This window comes from Monodelphis domestica, chromosome 1, assembly GCF_027887165.1.
Source record: "Monodelphis domestica isolate mMonDom1 chromosome 1, mMonDom1.pri, whole genome shotgun sequence".
NCBI classification, from domain to species: Eukaryota; Metazoa; Chordata; class Mammalia; order Didelphimorphia; family Didelphidae; genus Monodelphis; species Monodelphis domestica.
Window position 1 is genome coordinate 212,092,767 of NC_077227.1, and position 21,966 is coordinate 212,114,732.

A 21,966-nucleotide genomic window follows, 5' to 3' on the forward strand; every position below is an offset into this window, starting at 1 on the left:
TGGTATATGTTGGTGATGAAATGCAATTATGCTCAAAGGAATAATAAAGTGGAGGAATTCCATGGAGACTGGAACGACCTCCAGGAAGTGATGCAGAGCAAAAGGAGCAGAACCAGGAGAACATTGTACACAGAGACTGATACACTGTGGTACAATCGAATGTAATGGACTTCTCCATTAGTGGCAATGCAATGTTCCAAAAACTGTGGGAGTAGAAACACTGAAGAAAAACAACAGCTTGATTACATGGGTCGAGGCGATATGGCTGGGGATGTAGACTCTAAATGAATATCCTAGTGCAAACACCAACAACATGGAAATGGGTTCTGATTAAGGACACATGTAATACCCAGTGGGATTGCACGTTGGCTATGGGAGGGGTGGGGGGAGGAGAGGGAGGAATAGAAAATGATTTTTATAAACAAGGAATAATGTTTGGAATTGACCAAATAAAAAAGAACTAGGGGAAACTGGGTAGATACAAAAAAGAAAGAAAGAAAGAAAGAAAGAAAGAAAGAAAGAAAGAAAGAAAGAAAGAAAGAAAGAAAGAAAGAAAGAAAGAAAGAAAGAAAGAAAGAAAGAAAGAAAGAAAGAAAGAAAGAAAGAAAGAAAGAAAGAAAGAAAGAAAGAAAGAAAGAAAGAAAGAAAGAAAGAGAAAAAGAAAGAGAAAAAGAAAGAGAAAAAGAAAAAAGAATAAATGGGTCCAATTCATGGTTCTACCACCTACAAGTGTATGTTACTTACCTTGGGCAACTCAATCTCTCTGACTCTAAGTTTTCACATTTATAAAATAAGAGTTTTAGTCTAGATATCCTCTAAGGTCCCTTCCATCACTAAATCTATGACACTAATTCGATTACATATTTACAACAGTTGCTAAGGAATAATAATTATAAAACAACAACAACAAAAACCCTCTTACTTTCTGTCTTAGACTCAAAACCATGTATTGGGTCCAAGCAGAAGAGTGGTATTGACTACACAATTAATTAAATGACTTGCCCAGGATCACATAACTAGGATGTATCTGTGGTCAAATTTGAACCCAGGACCTCCTGTCTCCAGGTCTGGATCTTTATCCACTAAGTCACCTATCTACCTCTTAAAGCATGACTTTTAACAAGTAACAGCATTCCTATGTCACATTATATTTACCTTGACTGAAGTTTCTGTCAAATAAGCACCTTCTTAGAATGTGACCTTTCTTTTAATAGCAGTATAAAAACATGCATCCACCATGGAGGATAAATCAATTTTAAATGCTAATCAAGATGACAAGGATCTAAGGGAAGTATCACTTAATTCAGTTCTTTCTCTAAGGTAGTTATAGCTTTGGGGTTTTTTTTTAACCCTTACCTTCTGTTTTAGTAACAACTCTAAGACACAAGGGTAAGGGCTAGGCAAATGGGATTAAGTGATTTGCCCAGGGCCACACAACTAGGAAATATCTGAGATCAGATTTTAACTCAGGCCCTCCTGATTCTAGACCTGGCACTCTTTCCACTGTGCTACCTAGCTCCTATGGTTAGTTGTTCTTTTGTTTGTTTGTTTGTTTGTTCATATAATCAAGTCAGTTACTTGCAAACTATAGGAATAGGAAGCCCTATCTCACTATCAAACAAGAAACAAAACAAAACACCAAATTTAGGAAATTTTAAATTAGTATATTCTGAAGTCCTTGAAATTTCCAAATAAGCCATCTTCCAAAAGAAGATTTGTAAATTTCTTATGGATAAAGTGGTCTAGTGGAAAGTTCACTGGGTTTAGAGAAAGAATGTCTAGGTGTGAATCCTGACTGTGTGAATGAGAAGATTCACACCTTCTGGGTCTTTCTATATTTACCTTTAAAACACTAGAATTTGAGTAGGTGATGCCCAAGATTCCTTTCAGCTCTATGTGTAGTGATTCTCAGAACTTCAAGCATATTTTCCCCCAGAAATGAGATTTTAAATGTCAGTTAGGTATGGATGTTTGTAAACAATGTAGCTGAAATATGGCACTGTATGTAGTGAGGCATTCTACCCACCTTCTGCCTAAGAGGTGATAGATTTAATATGCAGAAGGAGATACACATTTTGGGACAATGGCCGATGTGGAAATGTGTTTTGCTGTATTATGCATATTTGTTATGAGGTTTTATTTTCAAAAATCATTCACTGGAGAGAAGCGGAAGAGATAAAACATGCTTCTAAGAAAATAAGCAAATCTTTTAAAATATGTGTTTATTATAAAAATAAATTATATATATATTGTAAATCAATGATATGTCATCAAACTATGACAGCTTTGTTGTGTCAGTGCTTTTGGTTTTTATTGCTTGAATTTAGGAGTTCAGCTACAAAATGAGTGAAATAAGATTTTGTGAGATAATCTTGCAATCCAACCATGACCACCATTTCTGTTATTCACAGGAGCTGGAAAGGGTCTCAAGTCCAATCCTCTCATTTTACATATGAGGAAAATGAGTCTTAGAGAGATCTGTACAGTCATATGGCTAATAAATGTCAGAAATAAGATCTGAACCAAGTCTTCCTGATTTCAAGTCATCACTCTAAACACTACTATATTGGGAGAAATTATATTATATGATGTGTTGATTAATAAAAGAATGTGATAGCTTGAGAAGTATTTCCGCCTTTGCCAGCAGTACATATGAGAGACTTCCTATTTCTACTCTGGTCAATAATAGTCCACAGTGAGAAGACACTGTACTAGGTGCTCTATGTAACTCTGCTAAGTAATGCCATGGCTTAACAAATACTCTTTTACTCCCCCATGAAAACTCCCTCCCATTCCTAATATGGCACAAGCCAAATATTTGCATGTGCCAAAATTTGTAGCTCAAGGAAGGTATATCCTCCATTTCTGTAGGAAATTCAGACTGGATCTATAGTTTATTTTGTTTTTATATTATATCAGATTTTTATTATTTGTTAAATATTCCCTCTACAATTTAATCTGCTTTGGGCCATACTAAAGGAATATTGTGGCCCACATGGCATTTGTTTTTTGTTTTATTTCAAATTCCTTCATTTATTTGTTTGTTACATTAAAATTCTCTCCAATCCCTATTTAGGGTAGGAATCATTTGACAGATGTATGTATAAATAAAACTATGTTTTGCTTATTTCTCTTCATCAGTTCTTTCTCTGGAGGTGAACTTACACAAGTCACTATTTCTGTTGCTATTCTGTTGGTTTTGCTCATTTCACTGTTCATAGCTTCATGTAGGCCTTTCCATGTTTTAAAAAAAAATTAACCTGTCTCATCATTTCTTTTCAATTATTCAAGAATGATCATCAAAAGCATTCATCTACATAATAAAAGGAAGGTCTCAGAGCTTCTTAGAGCAGGTAAGTAATGAGTTCCCTCCCTCCATTCCTTAAAAATGTCACTTTGCAATATTAATAAATACCTAGTTTTCAAGCCTCCTTCTTGATTAGCCTCCAGGTTAGCTGTCTAGTATTTTCAAGAAGTAGAGTCCCAAGCGGATATGAAGGTAAGAGGCTATGGTTTTTATTGCCTTTTTCATCATAGAAAATATCGAATTTAATTGTGCTCAGCCGCCAGCAGTGTCAGAGCTGCCAAGCAATATCTCAATCCAAAATATGCTTCCTCATAATACATTATGCAGCAGCTTTTCTGATGAAGGTTACATTTTACAGAAGAGAATAATTTATTCATTTTATTATAGGTTTCAAACTTCACTTAGATATTAAGGAAAACCTTTTCTCCTAGCTAGAAGCAAGAAATTTTGGTTGCTTCCTTACTCATTATTAAGCCAGGGAAGTTCTATTTTCAACCCCCTTCCTTGATCCATTTTTAAACTAAATTTTGTTAGCAAGTGAACATGAACTTGAAATACTATTATTGGGGGCTTCCCATAGATTCCCCTTAGACCTGCATAATTCTTTATCAGTGCCCACACATTGCAACTTCTGCATCAAATTTCAAGCTGCCCTAATTAAGTTCTCTCCTGGTTCCCACACACACATTCTACTCCATTATTTGTATATTTTTCTTCTAAAATAGGATCCAAGATGATAACAAATGTTTGTGCCAAAATTATCATGCTAGCTTTCGAGTAAGGAAAAAACCATTGTGTAAAGTGATGGTGTAACAACAACAAAAAAAACCCCAAAACAATAGCAATTTAATAAAATGCCATTCAGTTTAAGAATCAATCAATCAATATATTTTACAAATGAGGGTATGATGAGAAAGGTTAAGTGAGGATGCATCTGGGGGCTCTTTCAATAGAGAGTCATAACTAAGTCCTTGTTTCAAATCTAGCTTCAAACACTTCCCAGCTATGTGACCCTGGGGAAGTCACTTAACCTCTTAACCTTTACCACTCTTCTGCCTTGGTTTGAGAGGATTCTCAGAGCTAAGTCACCTTCTTTCACTCCACCCCAACCTTGGAACCAATACTTAGTATCAATCCTAAGACAGAAGGTAAGGGTTTTAAAAAATTAGTCAACCAAAAAAGAAGTAAGAATTAAGCTCCAACAGTGGCTCCAAGAACTGTACTAGGTTCTGGAGATAAAAGCACTATTATTTGGAGAAATCAGAAAAGATATCATAACAAAGTTGTCACTGGAGGAGAGTTCTGAAGAAAACAAGACATTCTAAAAGGAAGAGGTCAAGTGGGAGAACATTCCAGGCCTGGGGGACAGTTATCACAAAGGCACTTACCCATCAACAATTATTTCCTAATAAATAACCATTTATTAAGGGCCTTCTTTCTGCTGGATTCTGGGAATACCAAAATAAAAACATAAAACTATCTGTGTCTTTAAGGATCTATTGGGATCGGTAGCATAAGAGGCAAAAGACCCTGTTATAGTCTTGGCTTTTCCAGTACCTTACTCTATGATCTTATTTATACATTTCAGTTTTCTGAAAGGTCTCAGTCACTTATAGTTTTGAAATTACTAACTATATTTTAAAGTTAAGACATATGAAAATAAAATAGAGCACCAAATTAAAAAAAAAAACTTACATGACTAATTTTTTTCAATACCAAATCTTTTCAGCCTTTTTTTTTTTGCCCCTGTGGCAATGCAATAATTCTTATGGGGGGTATTTTTAAATATATTTTACATCTGTCACTAGTGATATTAAGCACAGGGAAATCATTCAAAGACTTTTTGTTGAATAGTAATGGGCAGCTAGGTGGCAGAGCCGAAAAATGCCAGGTCTAGAGTCCGGAAGACGTCTTTCTGAGTCCAAATCTGGCCTCAGACATTAACTAGCTGTGGGACCCTAAGCAAGTCACTTAACCCTATTTACCCCAGTTTCCTCATCTGTAAAATGGACTGGAGAAGGAAATTGCAAACCACTGCTCTATCTTTGCCAAGAAAACCCCATATAAGGTCATAAAGAGTTGAGCATGACTAAATAATTACTAAAAAACAAAAATGGTTAACTCCTTAAATCTCTAAAGTCCTCTGAGATAAAAACCAAACCAAATGGCCCTCTTGACCCTATCTATCCTCTCTAATTAATTTGAGACAAGTCTCTCAAACTGTCTAGGCCTCTATTTCTTCATCTGTAAAGTGGAGATAAAAAATACCTTTTTTGGTTACCTAAAGTGATATGAGAGATGGGAGCTGTACCTATGATTTAGGGAAACTCCTAGAATAGGAAATTTCCTTTAACAGAACAATATGGCATCTTCTGTTTAATTTACTCCCTCCAAATCCCTGCTCCACATGACAGACCTTCAAATACTTGAATAATTATCATATCTCTCAACTCCCCTTGAGTTTTCTTTTTTCCAGCTTAAGCATTCCAGGTTCCTTTAAGTGAACCTTATATGCAATAAACTCAAGTCCCTTCACCATTCTGATTGCCTTCCTTTGGACACTCTCAAGCTTCTTAAATTGTGGTGACTAGAACTGAACAAAGTACTCTGGATTCGTTCTGATTAGGGCAGAGTATAGTCACCTCTCTGTTCCTGGAATTTATGCCACTGTCAGGAAGCTGGGTACTACAACAGCTAAAGCATCAGGTCTGGAGTCGGAAAGACTCATTTTTCTGAGCTCAAATCTGGCCTTAGATATTTATTAGCTTATGTGACTTGGGCAAGTCATTTAACCCTGTTTGCCTCAGTTTCCTCATCAATAAAATGAGCTAGAGAAGGAAATGGCAAACCATTCCAGTATCTCTGCAAAGAAAATCCTAAATAGAATCACTGAGAATTAAGACACAAATGACACAACTGAACAATAGCTTGTTTCTCTCTATGAAGCCTAAAATTCAATAAGCTTTTTTTATATTTAACTTTTTTTTGCCACACCTCATGACTGACTCATATGAAGATAATAATCATCTAATGACCCATCATCCCATGGTATTCTTAGCACCAAAGATTTAAAGCTAGAGGACCATCCACTCCATCTCCTTTACTTTGCCAACAGGGAAATTGAGATCAAAAGAGTTTGTATCTTTGCTTAGGATTATACATAGACCAAGTGGTAGGACTGGAATTTAAACTAGAATCCTGACTCCAAATTCAGGATTCTTTCTACTGGTCATGCTATTTCCCAGTTGTGAGGAATTATTATATATAGTAGATCCTTATAAATGCTGTTGACTGAGGCAATACATATGAGAGATCTTTATAAACTACAAAACACTTATTTAAGCAGAGGATTATTTTTTTCTTCCAAGCCTATCTGAAATTATTTCTTGCCTTTTACTCTAAAATTATAGTGCTAGCAAAGTATCAAAGTAAAATCAGAAATGATGGGAAAATGGAATAACGTATCCCCTCATTTTTTGTTTCCTTTAGGTCAGAACATTTAAATTTTACCCTAGTGATCCCAAATAACTAACTCATTGGCCCCACAAGACAGAACTAGGAGAAATAGGTAACAATTATAAAGGAAATAAGTTAGACTTGATATGAGGTAGAACTTCCTTACAATTTGAAACTATCTCCTAGTGGAATGGGCTGCCTCAGGAGATTGTAGGTTCACTAGAGGTGAGATATTGTAGCAAAGATTCTTCTTGAGAAAGGCAAAAGAAGGGCGAAAAGAAATCGTTTCCAATTCGGAATTCCAGTGTTTCTATGAAATGACCATGGATTCCATGGAGGATTCCCTGTTGTGTTTCAAACTTCTGGAATCAGCACGATATTTATGGAAGTCTTCGCCATTGATAGGGAGTTTCTCACCTTTTTGGATTCTATAGCAAGACATTGTCCATGAACTGACAGCTCAGGTAAGCATAATATCTCCTTGTTTCACACCACAGGGTAGAGTCATCGATAATCTGGGGCAGTGATGGTGAAACTTTTAGAGAACTTAGAGATCAAGTGCCCAAACTGCAACCCTCATACAGCATATGAGCCTCCTTCCTGTTCTTGTACCACTTTGCCCCAGACAGGGGAGGAAGGACGCACTCCCATTGGGCTGCTGGGCAGAGGGGGAGGTGATGTAAGAAATGTTTTCAGTAATGTGTGGAGAGGGGGAGGGGAGCAGCCCCCCTCAAGCATGCTCCAGCACATGTGCCATAGGTTTGCCAATACGGATCTGAGATGACCCACACAATATGATGACAAGGAGGACTTTTGTCAACAACAATGTTCTGTAATTATATAATTTCAACCTGTAGAAAATTAAAGCTGACTTAAAAAGAACACAAACATAACTCTGATATGTGATAGGTACTATTATTATTCCTATTTTATTGATAAAGAACATGAGGCTCAGATAGGCTGAGTGATTTGTACTGGGTCACATAGCCAGCAAATATTTGAAGCAGGATTCAAACTTAAATCTTCCTGAACCCATTCTATCTACCACTGTAAATGAAATTATTTCTTGCCTTTTACTCTAAAACTATAGTGCTAGCAAAGTATCAAAGTAAAAACAGAAATGATGATAGAGGAATAATTTCATGAGTCCTCCCTAACCACACCAAATCACGATGATCTCTTTCTCCTCTAACTTTATCATTTGTATCATCCAGTTATATACTATTATACATTTATTTTTACATTTTCATAAATGTTGAATCCTTAACTAGATTAATAAACTCTTTGAGGACAGGGAAAATGTCTTCTATCCTTTTTCAGGCCACATAATGCCTAGTACAGAGCTCAGGCAAATAGTAAGCACTCAGGGTATTTGTTGAATAAGAAAATGAATCTTTACAAGAAGAAAATAAAAGAAGTATTATGGTTGGCAAATAAAGAACTAATAAACATTTTTAACTTTTGAGTGAATGCCACAAAGCCTTCACAATTATTAATTAGCTCACATGGAACACTAGGAGCTTCCTGGAGAGAAAAGCATCTTGAGGAAGAAATATTTGAGGCTATACAATATTTACACTTCAGTGATGCTGCTGAATTCATAGATGAAAAACATAGCTACTGGAGAGAAACAAGTCTTAATTATAGTATACATTTTACATTTATTTACACTGGTCTGTATTAATATTTAAATGTTTCTATTGTCAGTACAATGTATTTGCTTCCACTGCACACTGGTCATCTTTTAATTTGGGGGGGGAAGTATTTTTAAAGCTTTGTTTGATAGTTATAGACCTAACATCATAACAGAGAAAATAATTTTTTGATTATTGGGATGGATTTGGACAAAGGGATGGTATGCCTCCATGATTTTATGTCCCAAATATGTAATTAAATGTAAGGGGAAATGTATTTTGTTTTACTAAACAACAAAACTGTGATGTTCTGAAATAATCCATATACTCCTAAGGGAAAAAAAATGGTATTCTGTATTCTTTCTTCTCTGAAATTTTCAGGTCCCATGATTCTAATCTAAATCATGCATGTTAACTATCCTTGTTTGACAGCATGTTTTATTCCATTTCCCCCTTCATTTGTCTGCAAATTTTTGCCAGCTGAATTTATTTAGACTTGGTTGAGTGTTTCATTCCAATTTCCTCCCTTATTCCCCCTAATTCTAGTGTGGTGACAGGTATGATTGACTTAGAGCAAACAGAAGACAAAGAACCCAAGGCGCTGTACTTTGTCTTGTATTAATCATTTATTCAGTGACCTGTCCTACTTAAGAGTCTACTCACTGTTGTGTACACTGATGGAGGGCAGATGAAGCATAGATAATACAAAAACAATGGAGAAAGCATAATATCAGACAATTATAAATTGATGTGAATTTATGTGAGAGACTCACATTCATATATGTATAGACATATCTGTATATTATACATAAATAGTTATATACATATATGTGTCTGTATGCATACATATATATATTCACATTCAAATAAGCTTACTCTATAGTCAGCCTACTACCATATTCCATTTTGATTACCCTCTTTGTTGTTCATTCGTGCTTGACTCTTTGTGACCCCTTGTGGGGCTTTCTTGGCGAAAACACTAGAGTGGTTTGCCATTTCTTTCTCCAATGAATTAAAGCAAATAAAGGTTGAGTGACTTGCAAGACATCCAGGGTCACACAGCTAGTGAGTGTCTGAAGTCTAATTTGAATTCAGGTGGCTCCAGGTACAGCACTTTATCCCCTGAGCCACCTTGCTGTCTACTAGACATATGAGATTGTCAGTTGCCCAAGGTCAATCAGGAAGTGTCTGAGTCAGGATTTGAAATCAGGTCTTCCTTACTCTAGTTCCAGTACTTTAATCACTGATTCACAGGTGATTCTATGTGAAAATACACACACACACACACACACACACACACACACACATAGATGTGTTACTTTTTCAACTAGAACTCAAAATCCCTTTTAGAACTGATCTATTTTTCATCAATTTCTCATTTCATCTGGCTAAAAGATTACTGTCGGTATAGATTGTAAACTTGCTGTAAATTATAGCATCTGAAAGTCCCCAGGGTCCTGACTTGCCCATAGTCCGATACTTAGTCTTTCATAGAGTCCAAGGGTGGTCCTCCATTGGATATGCTAGGCTACCTCTGATGTTTATACCACCCTTAAAAACCACTGTACTCTTTCCCCAACTTTCCATTTTGTGAAGTGGGGAAACTAAGATAATAAAGTTTATAAGGTATTTACTCAAAGACATATAATAATTAACAGACAAGAAATGTCCCTTTTTAAAAAAAAAACGCTTCCCGAGAGGGAAGTTTTAAAGGATGCTTCTTTGTACCCAAGAGCCATACACACCTCTGTTGTCTCCTCAGAGAAAGCCTGCAGAATGTCAGTCTGCCTGGTGTAGTTTCCATTGGCGTCCTGTAATCCCTGTAGAATTCGTTCCCTCAGAACCAGAACAGATACCCGTAGCTGGTGCCAGAGAAGCTGTACTGTGTGGATATCAACTATCACATTGACAGAGTAGGAAAGGAGCTTCAGGGAAAACTCAGTTTCTAGAAGGGCATGGATTTGTTCAACGTGATCAGAGATGTCTTCACATATGTCCTGTAATTAAAAATTTAAAAAGAGAGAGAGAGAGAGAGAAACAAAATATTTTGAGTTCATGAACAAGGTACAAGAAGACCATCAGCCCTCCCTGTGACATCCCCTAGCAAGATGGAAGTCAGTCCAGATCTCACACTACTGCAGAGCTGGTATTTGGTCTTTGTTACTGCCTCGGGTAGCATACATATGTGCAGTCCACATGGCTGGGATCTGGGCCCCCAGCAGGCATGCAGGTAAACTGATCTCTTCCAAAACCACAAAAGCCTTGCCAGTCATTGTTTCTGATGGACAAATCGAAAGGTCAGCTACCATGAAGGGCTGACTCTCCTGTTCTTTCTCTACTGCTTGGGCATCTTACAAAGAAGCCAGTAACTGCGATGTTTGCTAGGCATGTTGGCAGTGAAGTAGCTAACGTGAGCATCGTATTTGCCAACATAGGAAGATCATCATCGAAAGACCTTTATGTCCTCCAAAAGTCAGTTGGGAATGAATGATTCAGAAGAACCCCTGCCAGACTCAATTTGCCTATAAAAGGCATTTGCCACACTGTCTCACAGAAGTATTTCTTAAAAATTAGATTCTAATTTCTAATGCTAAACTTCTGAGCATAATTTGTAAGATGAATTATAATTTTTAAAGCAATAAGTTTCTTTGCAAAAGGATCTCAGAGATGGCCGAGGGGTTTGGAGATGCCACTCTAAAGGTGTTGCTGTAAGGAGATTGAATTTTTTTTCCTTATAACCAGTGCCACATTTTTCAATCAATGTCTGCCCAAAAGCATCATAAATTTAAATTTAATGTTATCCTTTCCCTCTCACCTTAATAGATAGAAATAGGGAAGTCTACCACATTTCCACAATACTATTATAGGGTAGTGGCATCTACTATTCCATTTGTCAAGGTAGTTAGTTTAAAGTTTCTCTGCGTGTATGTATGTGGTGTGTGTGTGTGTGTGTGTGTGTGTGTGTGTGTGTGTGTGTGTGTGTGTGTTGGGAGGGGGGAGACTGGAAGAGCTTGTGATTTCATTAAGATGAGGAACTCCTGGTCTAGAAATTCTAACTTTGTGTTCTGGCAATGACTGGTCTCCCCATTTCCAGAATGCCAGAATGCACGGACTTTTCACTTTTATCTCTTAAACTCTCTATTTTCCTTCAGAAGTTAAGTAGTGGCATCTTCTCTATGAAACCTTTGCTGATCACTCCCTGATGTTTGTACTTCTACCAGCAAGATATCTTATGCAATTGTGTATTATTATATATGTTAGGGCAGCTAGGTGGTGCAGTATATAGAATGCCAGGTCTGGAGTTAAGAAGACTCAACTTCCTGAGTTTAAATCTGGTCTCAGATACTTACTATATGATTATGGGCAAATCATTTAACCCTGCTTGCCTCAGTTTCTTCATATGTAAAATGAGCTGGATAAGGAAATGACAAACTACTCCAAGACCTCTGCCAAGAAAACCCCAGATAGGGTCAAGAAGAGTCAGACAAGACTGTAACAACTGAACATACTTATATATGTACATATTGTCTCCCCTTATAATAAAATGTCAGGTTTCTGAGAGTAATAGCCATTTCCTTTTTTTAAGCTAAGTGTTTTATATATTTATCTATATATATTTGAATGTATGCATATGTTATATATGACACAATGTTTTTTATATATTTATTTTTATTACTTTAAAGATGTTATTATTTTTATATGTGGCACTTAATAAATGTTTTAAATTTAATTAATACCACGATAAAAGAAAGGGGGATTTTAAATTTTTTTCATATAAGCCAAAACTCTCTAAGACTTAATTGAGTTCTCCATCACAAATGACAATGCAATTCTCTTAAATCAAACAGAAAACCATTCTTAGCTTGTAAATTGAAATTTTATTACTAATGAGAGACTCTTAGAATATTATACAAATATTGTCTAATAACTGAAAAAAATAATAAGTAAAAATTATAATTTGGTGGGGAGGGAACCCTATGACAAATGCCTGTGACATTGAGAAATAATAAATGCATTATACCTTCAAGTAATACTCCAAAATTGGCTCTTGAGAAAAATAATAATTGTTTAAAACTGCCATATTATGCACACTGATGATCTGATGCAATAAATTTTTGAAATGCCTTAGAGAGAGTCTGGAAAGTTAGGGTGTTAGTTGTTTTGACCTGAGAAAAATAATCCAGTGAAAGTGCAAATACACTTTTCTCCCTCCATACCATTAGATTCAGAGATTCTTACTAGGCTTATAATCCAAAGAGGCCATTGATTAAAATTTAGTCCTCATAGTGCACCAAAATATTTCTAACAGTACTTTTTGTTGTATCAAAGAACTCAAAACAAGGGAAATATCTATTTGCTGGGAAATGACCAAATAAATTGTGGCATAGGAATAGAATGGAATATTTTTGTTCTGTAAGAAATGACAACTATGATGGACACAGAGAAACAGGAAAGATTTACAAGATCTAAAGAAAGCAGAGGCCAAAAACTGGTATACATAATAACTCTACTGACATATATGGAAGGCCTAACAATGAAGTATTCAAAAGTGAATGTTGCAAAACTTAGTAAAAATAAGCCACTTTCCACAGAAGAAATTAGAAAGAAACACCCATTCCACTCCTTTGCAGATGTAGGAGAGTCACTCATATGATACAAGACATATATTTTCAGATTCCTTCAATTCACTGATCCGTTTTACTGATTTGTTTTCTCTCTTTTTATTCTTCAAGATTTAAAAATATAATATATTAATATATGGTTATAGTTTATTATTTATATATTATAACTAATACAATATTCTTTCATTCTTTAAGAATATTCTTTGATATATGTGATAATTTTCTGGGAAGACCAGGGGAAAAATACTGCGAGGAATTCTGGTTGTTTAAATAACAAAATATGAATAAAATTTTATTTTAAAAAAGAAAAAGAAATAGTAAGTGGGAACAACAGCAAGAAATCTAGCAAGTCTGGGCCATAGAGTGTTCAAAGGAAAACAAGTATGTACTAAGTCTAGATAGGTAGATTGAAGATGGGTTATAAAAGAACTTTAAAAATTGACCAGATGAGTGTGTTTAATCCAAGAGTTAAAGTGCCCTTGTCATAGACCTTCACTGTGAAATGACCCATTATTACTTTTTTTTTATCCCTTATCTTTTTAGAATTGATAGAAAGTATTGGTTCCAAGGCAGAAGAGTGGTAAGAATTAGGCAATTGAGGTTAAATGACTTGCCCAGTGTCACACAGCTAGGAAGTTATCTGATATCAAATTTGAACCCAGGACTTCCCATCTCCATGGGCCTGGCTCTCTCTCCACTGACCCACTTCGCTACCTTCCTATAACTGTTACTGATGCTTCTTTCAAAGGCCACTTGAAGACATCAGAAACCATGTCATCTATAAACTTAGGGAAAGCAATTCTCACGCCAGAGCCTAATGGGAAATAAATGTGAGAAGAGACCTAGTTTCTCATTAATATTTGAATTATAAACATGCAGTTTTAAAGTGGAAGCATGAGCTGAACCTTTATCATACATGCTCTATTCAAATGCAAACATTACTTATGACTCCTGTGCTTAATAAAATATGTGTTAATGTATTTGGAAAAATAAAGTATGTTCTCAGAATCCTACCGGTGACTGCTTTGTCCTCAGAATATCATAAACCTTCGACATTTCTCATTTCTAGGAAATTGCAAGTCACAATATCTAAGGGCATAACACTAATAAAACTACAATAATCAGCTGAAATTTTGTGACGTCAGGGCTATTATCTTGCAAGCCTAAAAGAAAAGGAGACAATCCAGAGAATGAATGAAAGAAAATGGCAATACATACAAGCCCCTTCAGAGTTATGGCACTCCCTCCCTCACACACTCCCTCCAGAAGACCAAAGGACTCAGGGGTGACTAGGATGACTTCAGATCTTCTTTCCATTTCATACACACACACAAATACACACAGACATACTCACTCGTATACGATAAACTGTACTGAAGCATTTTGCGATCAGAACTGTTTATCATATAGGCAAAGCCGAGCGGCCAAATGTCCACTCTCATTCAAGCTTCCAGACACCTTCTGAGCCTCCACTGAACAGCTGCTCTTGTCTGTCAGGGAGGCAAAGGTCCTCCATGGTTACTAAAGTAGTCCTGTTATAAACACTGATGGGAACCAAGGGAGGATACAAATACACCCTACAGGGGTCTTTCTGGATTTTGCTTGTTTGTTTGGGTCGTTGTGGTTGTGTATATTTTATATTGAGGTTGTGTACATTTTATATTATATCCAAGTTCTTTGATATGCATATTTATGCATGGGTGAAAGAATATATACATAAAGAGGTAAATATATACATATGTGCATATATGTATCTATAGGTATACACACACTTTATGCCCTAGTTTTTTTGTGTGTTTTTTTAACCCTTACCTTCCATCTTAGAATGAATACTGTGTATTGATTCCAAGGCAGAAGAATGGTAAGGGCTGGGCAATGGGGGTTAAGTGACTTGCCCAGGGTCACACAGTTAGGAAGTGTCTGAGGCCAGATTTTAACCCAGGACCTCCCATCTCTGGGCCTAGCTCTCAATCCACTGAGCTACCCAGCTGCCACCACACCCCCCTCCTTTAGTATTTTTTTTCTGGAAAAACCCAAGGTTCTTAAGATAAAATGTTATTTTAGATATTAGTCTTTAGCCCAGGTAGAAATAAATAAACCATTATGCAGATCTATAGCCAGGATAACTGCCAAGAAAATCCCAATTGGGGTCACAAAGAGTCAATCACGACTGAATAATAATAACAAAGCCAGGATGAAGCTACCAGGATTTTATTCAAGTGCGAATGATTGCACCCAGTAAAAATCCTTCAGAGATTAGTTTCCTCCAAGCCCAAAGTACATGAACTTGTTTGTATTTTTTAATATTTTGACAACTTACTTAAATATAATTGGTTTGGTTTGTATTTCTACCTATTGTATTTTCTGAAGTTTAAGATATTATTCAGAGAAAGAGTTCAAAGGCTTCACCAGACTGCCAAAGGTGTCCATGACACAAGAACAGTAAAGAACCCCCGCTGTATGCTAAGGAAGGGAACTAAGGCTCAATGCCCAGTGTTGGGACTGGAGTGGAAAGCTTGGTTGACTTGTGAGATTCTTGAACAGAGGAAAACTTCTTGTTTTCCCTACAGGGAGAGAGAGAGAGAGAGAGAGAGAGAGAGAGAGAGAGAGAGAGAGAGAGAGAGAGAGAGAGAGAGAGAGAGAGAGAGAAAGAGAGAGAGAGAGAGAGAGAGAGAGAGAGAGAGAGAGGCCAGCCATTACCCAAGTTTTTCTCTTCATCTGAGGAAACCATCCCCATGTCTAGCCAGCAGGTCTTCTCCATGCCCACTGAGATAGCCCAAGGGCTGTCTCATAGTAATATGGAAAATGGAAACCACGGAGAGAAGGAAAGCAAGGGGAAAGAGGCTCTGCCCTCCTAATACAAGGGCCCTTATCTTTTTCTGAAGCTATTCCCTCCCAGGCTTCTCAAACTTGTCTGAGGCCAGGACTCAAGACTTGGCAGCAGGGCCACTTTGAGTGTGCCATGGGGCTTTCCGAGGGTAAGTTTGGGGATGAGGGGGATCTCAAGTCCTTTCAGGGAAATTTCAAGCAGGGAAATAGAAGGGGGGAGGGATTCTATTCCAAAACAACCTGCTAGAAGGACGTATTACTATTTCTCTTGCCTCCCTTCCTAAAGTGACTTGTTCTGAGTCATTAAAGTAATGACTGCTATCCAGAAACAACAGGTGACCCTATGCTTTGTTAGCATTTGTTGTTCAGTCATTTCCGTCTTGTCAGACTCTCTGTAACCTCATTTAGATTTACTTGGCAATTGGAGAGGTCACCATTTACTTCTCCAGCTCATTTTACAAATGAGGAAGCAAAGGCAAACAGGGTTAAATGACTTGCCCAGGGTCACGTGGCTTTTAAGTATCTGAATTCAAAATTGAACTTGGGAAGATAAGTCCCTAACTCCAGGACTGGCACTCTATCCACTGTGCTATCTAGTTACCATATATTAGCAACCTTGCTGCAAAAGTGGTTGCCTGGGGAGTCAGGAGAACTAGGTACCCTACTTTGACACTCTAATCCTGTTTCTTCCTCTATATAATTTGGGTTAAAAACCTATGAAATTCAGCTTTCCCTTTACTGTATCCCTCAAACCTTTTCCCTACTTCCTCTCCACTCCTCAGTCTCAATTTTAGTCAGTTGAATGAATCTTCTATGATCTTGGGTGAGTCACTTCTCTCTAGGACCACAATGTCCACTTCTGTACTGTCAAGCAGTTTAACTATATGAGCTCTAATGTCCCTTTCAGCTCTAATATGAAACTGGGAGAATGTGAGAATAGGGGTTGTACCCAATTCTACTTTGGATAATGTATAGCTCTTTTAAGAAGCTGCTTTCAAAGACAAACAAAAACTAAATTCCTCTAGATGGGAATTTTCATTCCAGCAGATTCATTAATTGAGAGAATCACTGCAAATCTCTGGTTAGAATCTGTAGTTTCTTTCTGAGCAGGAAAATCTAGAGTACAACCCTAGTGAAGTAGGAAGAAGATTTATTCAATCAAGTATTATCGATACTCACCAGCATTCTAGACTGAGTTCTACTTAAGGAACAGAAACTTAATTAAAATTCACAGACGAGGAAATCACAGGCAGCTATTGCCACAACCTGAGTCACTGTAAGTTAGCAGAGGAATTCTCTTAAAAAGTGAAAATAACCCTACCCTTACATAGTCCAAAATCTACCAACTTTTCAAATCAATCCTTGCATCTGTTTGAAAGTTAACCTGACTTGGTCTTCTGCCCAAAAAGTATCATTTTATCTGCAGAAGGATTTACAGTGAATGATAAACTCAGACAAAAAAGACCTAAAGGGGGCGGGGGGGGGGGGGGAGGGAGGGAGCTGGGTAGCTCAGTGGATTGAGAGCCAGGCCTAGAGAACCTAGAGGTTCAAATCTGGCCTCAGACACTTCCCAGCTGTGTGACCCTGGGCAAGTCACTTGACCCCCATTGCCTAGCCCTTAGCACTCTTCTGCCTTGGAGCCAATACGAGCAAATATAGCTCAAGAAACTCATAATTTGAATCACCTGAGATAAATTACTTCAACTTGGGATGCCTTAATTTCCTCATCTGTAAAATGGGATCTACTCCACAGGGTTATTGATAATGTACAAAATGATAACATGCATAAAATGAAATAATACATATAAAATATATAATATATAATGAAATAATATACATAAAATGTTTTGTAAATTTAAATGTGTTATATAAATATGGTAGTGGTAGAAATGATGATGATGATGATAATGGTGATGAAGTATGGTATAGTTCAAAGAGGGTTTGCCTTGAGGCCAAGAAACTTGGGTTCAAGATCTGCCTGGGAATCTTTCTGGCTCTCTGACCTTGGGCAAGTCACTTAATCTCTAACTGCTCCACTTAATTCTCTAAGTCTTTAAGTTACAGAGAAGGTCACTGTCTAAACTGCTAAAGAAAGTTTCTTCACCTGTAGGTTCTCTATACCAATGAATCTTAGGGACATTTCCTTGGTGTATCTATTAAGCACTATTTTAGGAAGCTTGTGGAAAAAGCTATAAAGATAAATAAGACATAGTCCTCGCTCTCATCAGTAAAATCATGAGAGAATACAATCCTGAAATGACAATAATACAAAATAGAAGACTAGATCATTAACAAGCTAGTGATCAGTTAGACATGGTGGGAAATCACTTTTTGAATATGTTGTAGAAGTCAGTTACTCAGTCAGCAAGCATTTGTTAAGCATTTATTAACTCTTAGGCAATGTACTAAGCCCTCTGGATTCAAAGAAAGGCCAAATCTGGAAAGAACCAGACATCAAGGTCTTCAGTTCAGGGTTGAGAGTTGTCCTGAGCATATGGGTTTCCCAACTCATGTTCTTCCTTGCTGCATTCCTCTCTTAGCATTGACTTTCTCTCATGGACACAGTAGGTATCAGTGGGAAAATGTGAGCCAGGTTTTATGGGTGAAGTCTTATACTATCTTTATTCCTTTTTCTTTTCCCCTTCTTATGAGAAAATATTTTTCCAGTTTTTCTCCTATTTGCTATTATTATTTCTGTTTTTGTCTTTACATCAAAAAAAGTTATGACTACTCTTATTTTTCCAATATTATAAAGAAAAATATTTTATGTTTAAGAGTTAATGGCAAGGGCAGTTATGTGGCTTCATGGTTGAGATCCAGGCCCAGAGATAGAAGGTCCTGGGTTCAAACCTGACCTCAGACACTTCCCAGTTGTGTGACCCTGGACAATTCACTTAACTCCCATTGCCTAGCCCTTACCACTCTTCTGCCTTAGAATCAATACACAGCATTGATTCTAAGATGGAAGGTAAGGGTTAAAAAAAAGTTAATGGCAAGGTATGTTGGAGCTGTCTTGACCAGCTTTTGAAAGTTGATTACTAAATTTGCAGTGTGTCTTTGTACCACACAAATTAGGAAACTATGAAACTAAAACAAGGCTTAATTCATTGTTATGCTAATTTCTAAATGTAAAAGAAGTAATGAAAATGTCAACACTGAAGATTAAACTCAAAAGTATGAATAAAAGAACTCTAGTTCTAATTGGGGAGAAAATATGAAAATGATTTTGCATGTACAAGATATATGCAGTATAGATGGAATGTATTTCCAGAAAGAAGGAACTCAAAGATGGAAGAACTAAGAAAGACCTACAAGAATTGAGATTTGAGTTTAGTCTTGAAGGAGCCCAAGAAAGCCAGAAAATAGAGGCAGGAGGCATGGCAAAGACATAGTGACAAGAGGTGACATGTCTAGGGAACAGCAAAACAATCTTTGGGCTTCTGAAGAAGAAAGTGTAAGAAAACCTAAAGGATTTCTGTTCAGATACATGTCCCTTAATTTTAAGATTCTGTAACCAAATACAAAGAAGATAAAATAAACTGGAAATGAAGAGACTAGTTTAAAAAGGGAGGGAAAGCAATTGCCTAATGGTTCAGACTGATGGGGATAAGTTCCTGAATCTGGGTGTCAACAGCTAGAATAGAAAATAAAGATTTCATTGAAATGCCTTTAAAGGTCAAATCAACAAAATTTAACAACTGATCAGATATGGAAAATGAAAAGAGAAAGAAGATTCCAATGGTTATAGCATGGACTCAATTTTTGGTATTGTGCTAATAAAAACAAATAAGTCCAAAAGTGGGATAAATTTAGAAGAAAGTTTTAAATTTGGTTTGGGACCCTGTTTGAGGTAATTATGTTCAGACAGGCTATAAAATACCAGCAAGGCTGTAAAGTTCTCAAAAATATTTTAAAATTGTTTTAATTAAAATAATTCTTATTCAAGTTATTAAATAACTTCAATAATTAACAAAAATTTTAATTATCTCAAAAATATTTCCAAAAATTTCAGTACTATGTGGAAAATTAGTAACATATTTATGTAAAAATGCTTTCTCTTTAAATTGCTTAGAGAGTTGCCACAGAATAGTGACCTCGAGTTTCCCTTATATGTATTATATCTATATAGCTAAATGCTGAACTGTATATTACTATAACCTACACAGTTCAAGGAACTGTTAATATGTTTTATTTGGTGGGGGGCAGCTGGTTGGGGGGACAGCTGGGTGGCTCAGTGCATTGAGAGTCAGGCCTAGAGATGGGAGGTACTGAGTTCAAATTTGACCTGACACACTTCCTAGCTATGTGACCCTGGGCAGGCCACTTAATCCCCATTGCCTAGCCCTTACCACTCTTCTGCCTTAGAACCAATATATAGTATTGATTCTAAGATGGAAGGTAAGGCTTTAAAAAAAGTTTTATTTGGACGTTAAAATGAGTCATCTTTCAGTGTTTTCATATCTTCTGGGAGGGTCCACTTTTAATAATCCTTTTAAACAGCATACCATAAGCACACAAAAATAGCCCACTTATTAAAATTAGGCAAGCTTTAAATTAAGGTCCCAACGAATTGTTACAAAGCTAAAAGTGATTACTACAAATTGCCCTATTACATCATAGGTAACAAAGAGTCTTCCTTCAAATACAAAGATAACATTGGAGACCTGCTGTCAGTAGAATACAAGATTTGAGTGGCACAGTGACAGGTTAGGCTAATTCTGCCTTGCTAGGTCTCCCTTATGAATGTAGCAAGAATTTTTATGCAAGATGGATGGTCAGGGTTAAAGGTGACACATGTGGCTTTGGAATAGAATGCTTTTTTTCTGCATTATGCTGAGTGCCCCATTAGGGAATTTAGCCCTGGTCTCATAAATCAGAATGGCTTGGGGCCCATTTAAAAGTTTTAGGAGCTTTTCTCTCTTTTTTAAGCTTCTTTTTATTCTACAAGTTCAAACTAGGAGAAAAGACAAAACGTCCAAAGAAGAATATCACTAACACCTACTTCTGATTCCCTGCTCACCACCATGACAGAAAGGTGTCTTCTTTTCATAAAAAGCATGCACAAAGACATGTTCATTCTTTGTGGATCATTCTAGCTTTTCTTAAATGCACACCATCACACTGGGTTGAAAAGAACAGAAAAAAAATGAAGTTGGTAATGAAGACTGCAGAAGGTAAATCCCATCATTCCCCAGGATAGAAAGCATCATTCTCTTTAACAAGGCAAATAGAGTACAAAAAGCTTCACTTTGTAGTCAAGTAACCACTACACACTAGCACTTAAAGGTTTTCAAAGTTATTTGTAGATGTAATTTATTTAAGCCTCAGAACAATCCTGTGAGGTGGGTTCTAAAAGCATCTTTCTCCCCCATTCTACAGATGAGGAAATTAAGATTTTGAGAGGTGGTCAATAAATACCAGAGATTGGATTTAAACCAAAATTGTTCCTTACTCCAGAGATAATATAAGTAAATGTTTTACAAACTTTAAAGCACTAAAGAAATGGGAGTTCTTATTATTTTCTATCCCATTTCTCTACCATTTAAGTGAAGATGATAGTGTCATGGAAACACAAATTTAGAGGTTACTTCATTTTGCAGATGAAGGACCCTGAAACTCAAGAAGTTAAATGACTTATCCAGTCAGACAGTCAAAGTAAACGAGCCAGGATGCAAGCTCAGGTCCTCTGACTCCTGAATCAGAACCTTCTTCACTTCCGAAAAGTCCAAATGTCATTTTAAGTTTATAAAGCAGCTAGATGGTGCAGTAGATAGAGTGCAAGACTTAAAATAAAAGTCAAGAAGATCTGAGTTCAAATCTTTTCTTAGCTAGACCAATCAATCACTTAACCTCCCTCAGCCCCAGTTCCCTCATCTGTAAAATGGAGCCAACAATAAATAGCACTAATTTGTTAGGATTGTAGTGATGCTAAAATAAGACAGTATTTATTGTAAAGGGCTTTACAAACCATAAGGAACTATATGGATGCTTCTTATTATGATTATTCTTATTATTACTAAAATAATAACCCTGTACTAAGACTTTCAGGACACTATTTTCCTATATACAGCTCCTACATGAGATTACCTATTTATTTCCCTCACTTAAAAAAAATACA

At 36.6% G+C, this 21,966-nt stretch overlaps 1 protein-coding gene across 8 annotated transcripts in view; it reads right to left on the minus strand.

The window, feature by feature from the left end:
• AKAP6 (A-kinase anchoring protein 6) overlaps nucleotides 1–21,966 on the minus strand; it is a 616,970-nt gene that overhangs the window by 368,994 nt on the left and 226,010 nt on the right. For all 8 annotated transcript variants that reach the window (XM_007472509.3, XM_007472510.3, XM_007472511.3 and 5 more), the window contains one exon: nucleotides 10,143–10,394. In XM_007472509.3, coding sequence (XP_007472571.2) covers nucleotides 10,143–10,394 — 252 coding nt within the window. The remainder of the gene's footprint in view (nucleotides 1–10,142; nucleotides 10,395–21,966) is intronic.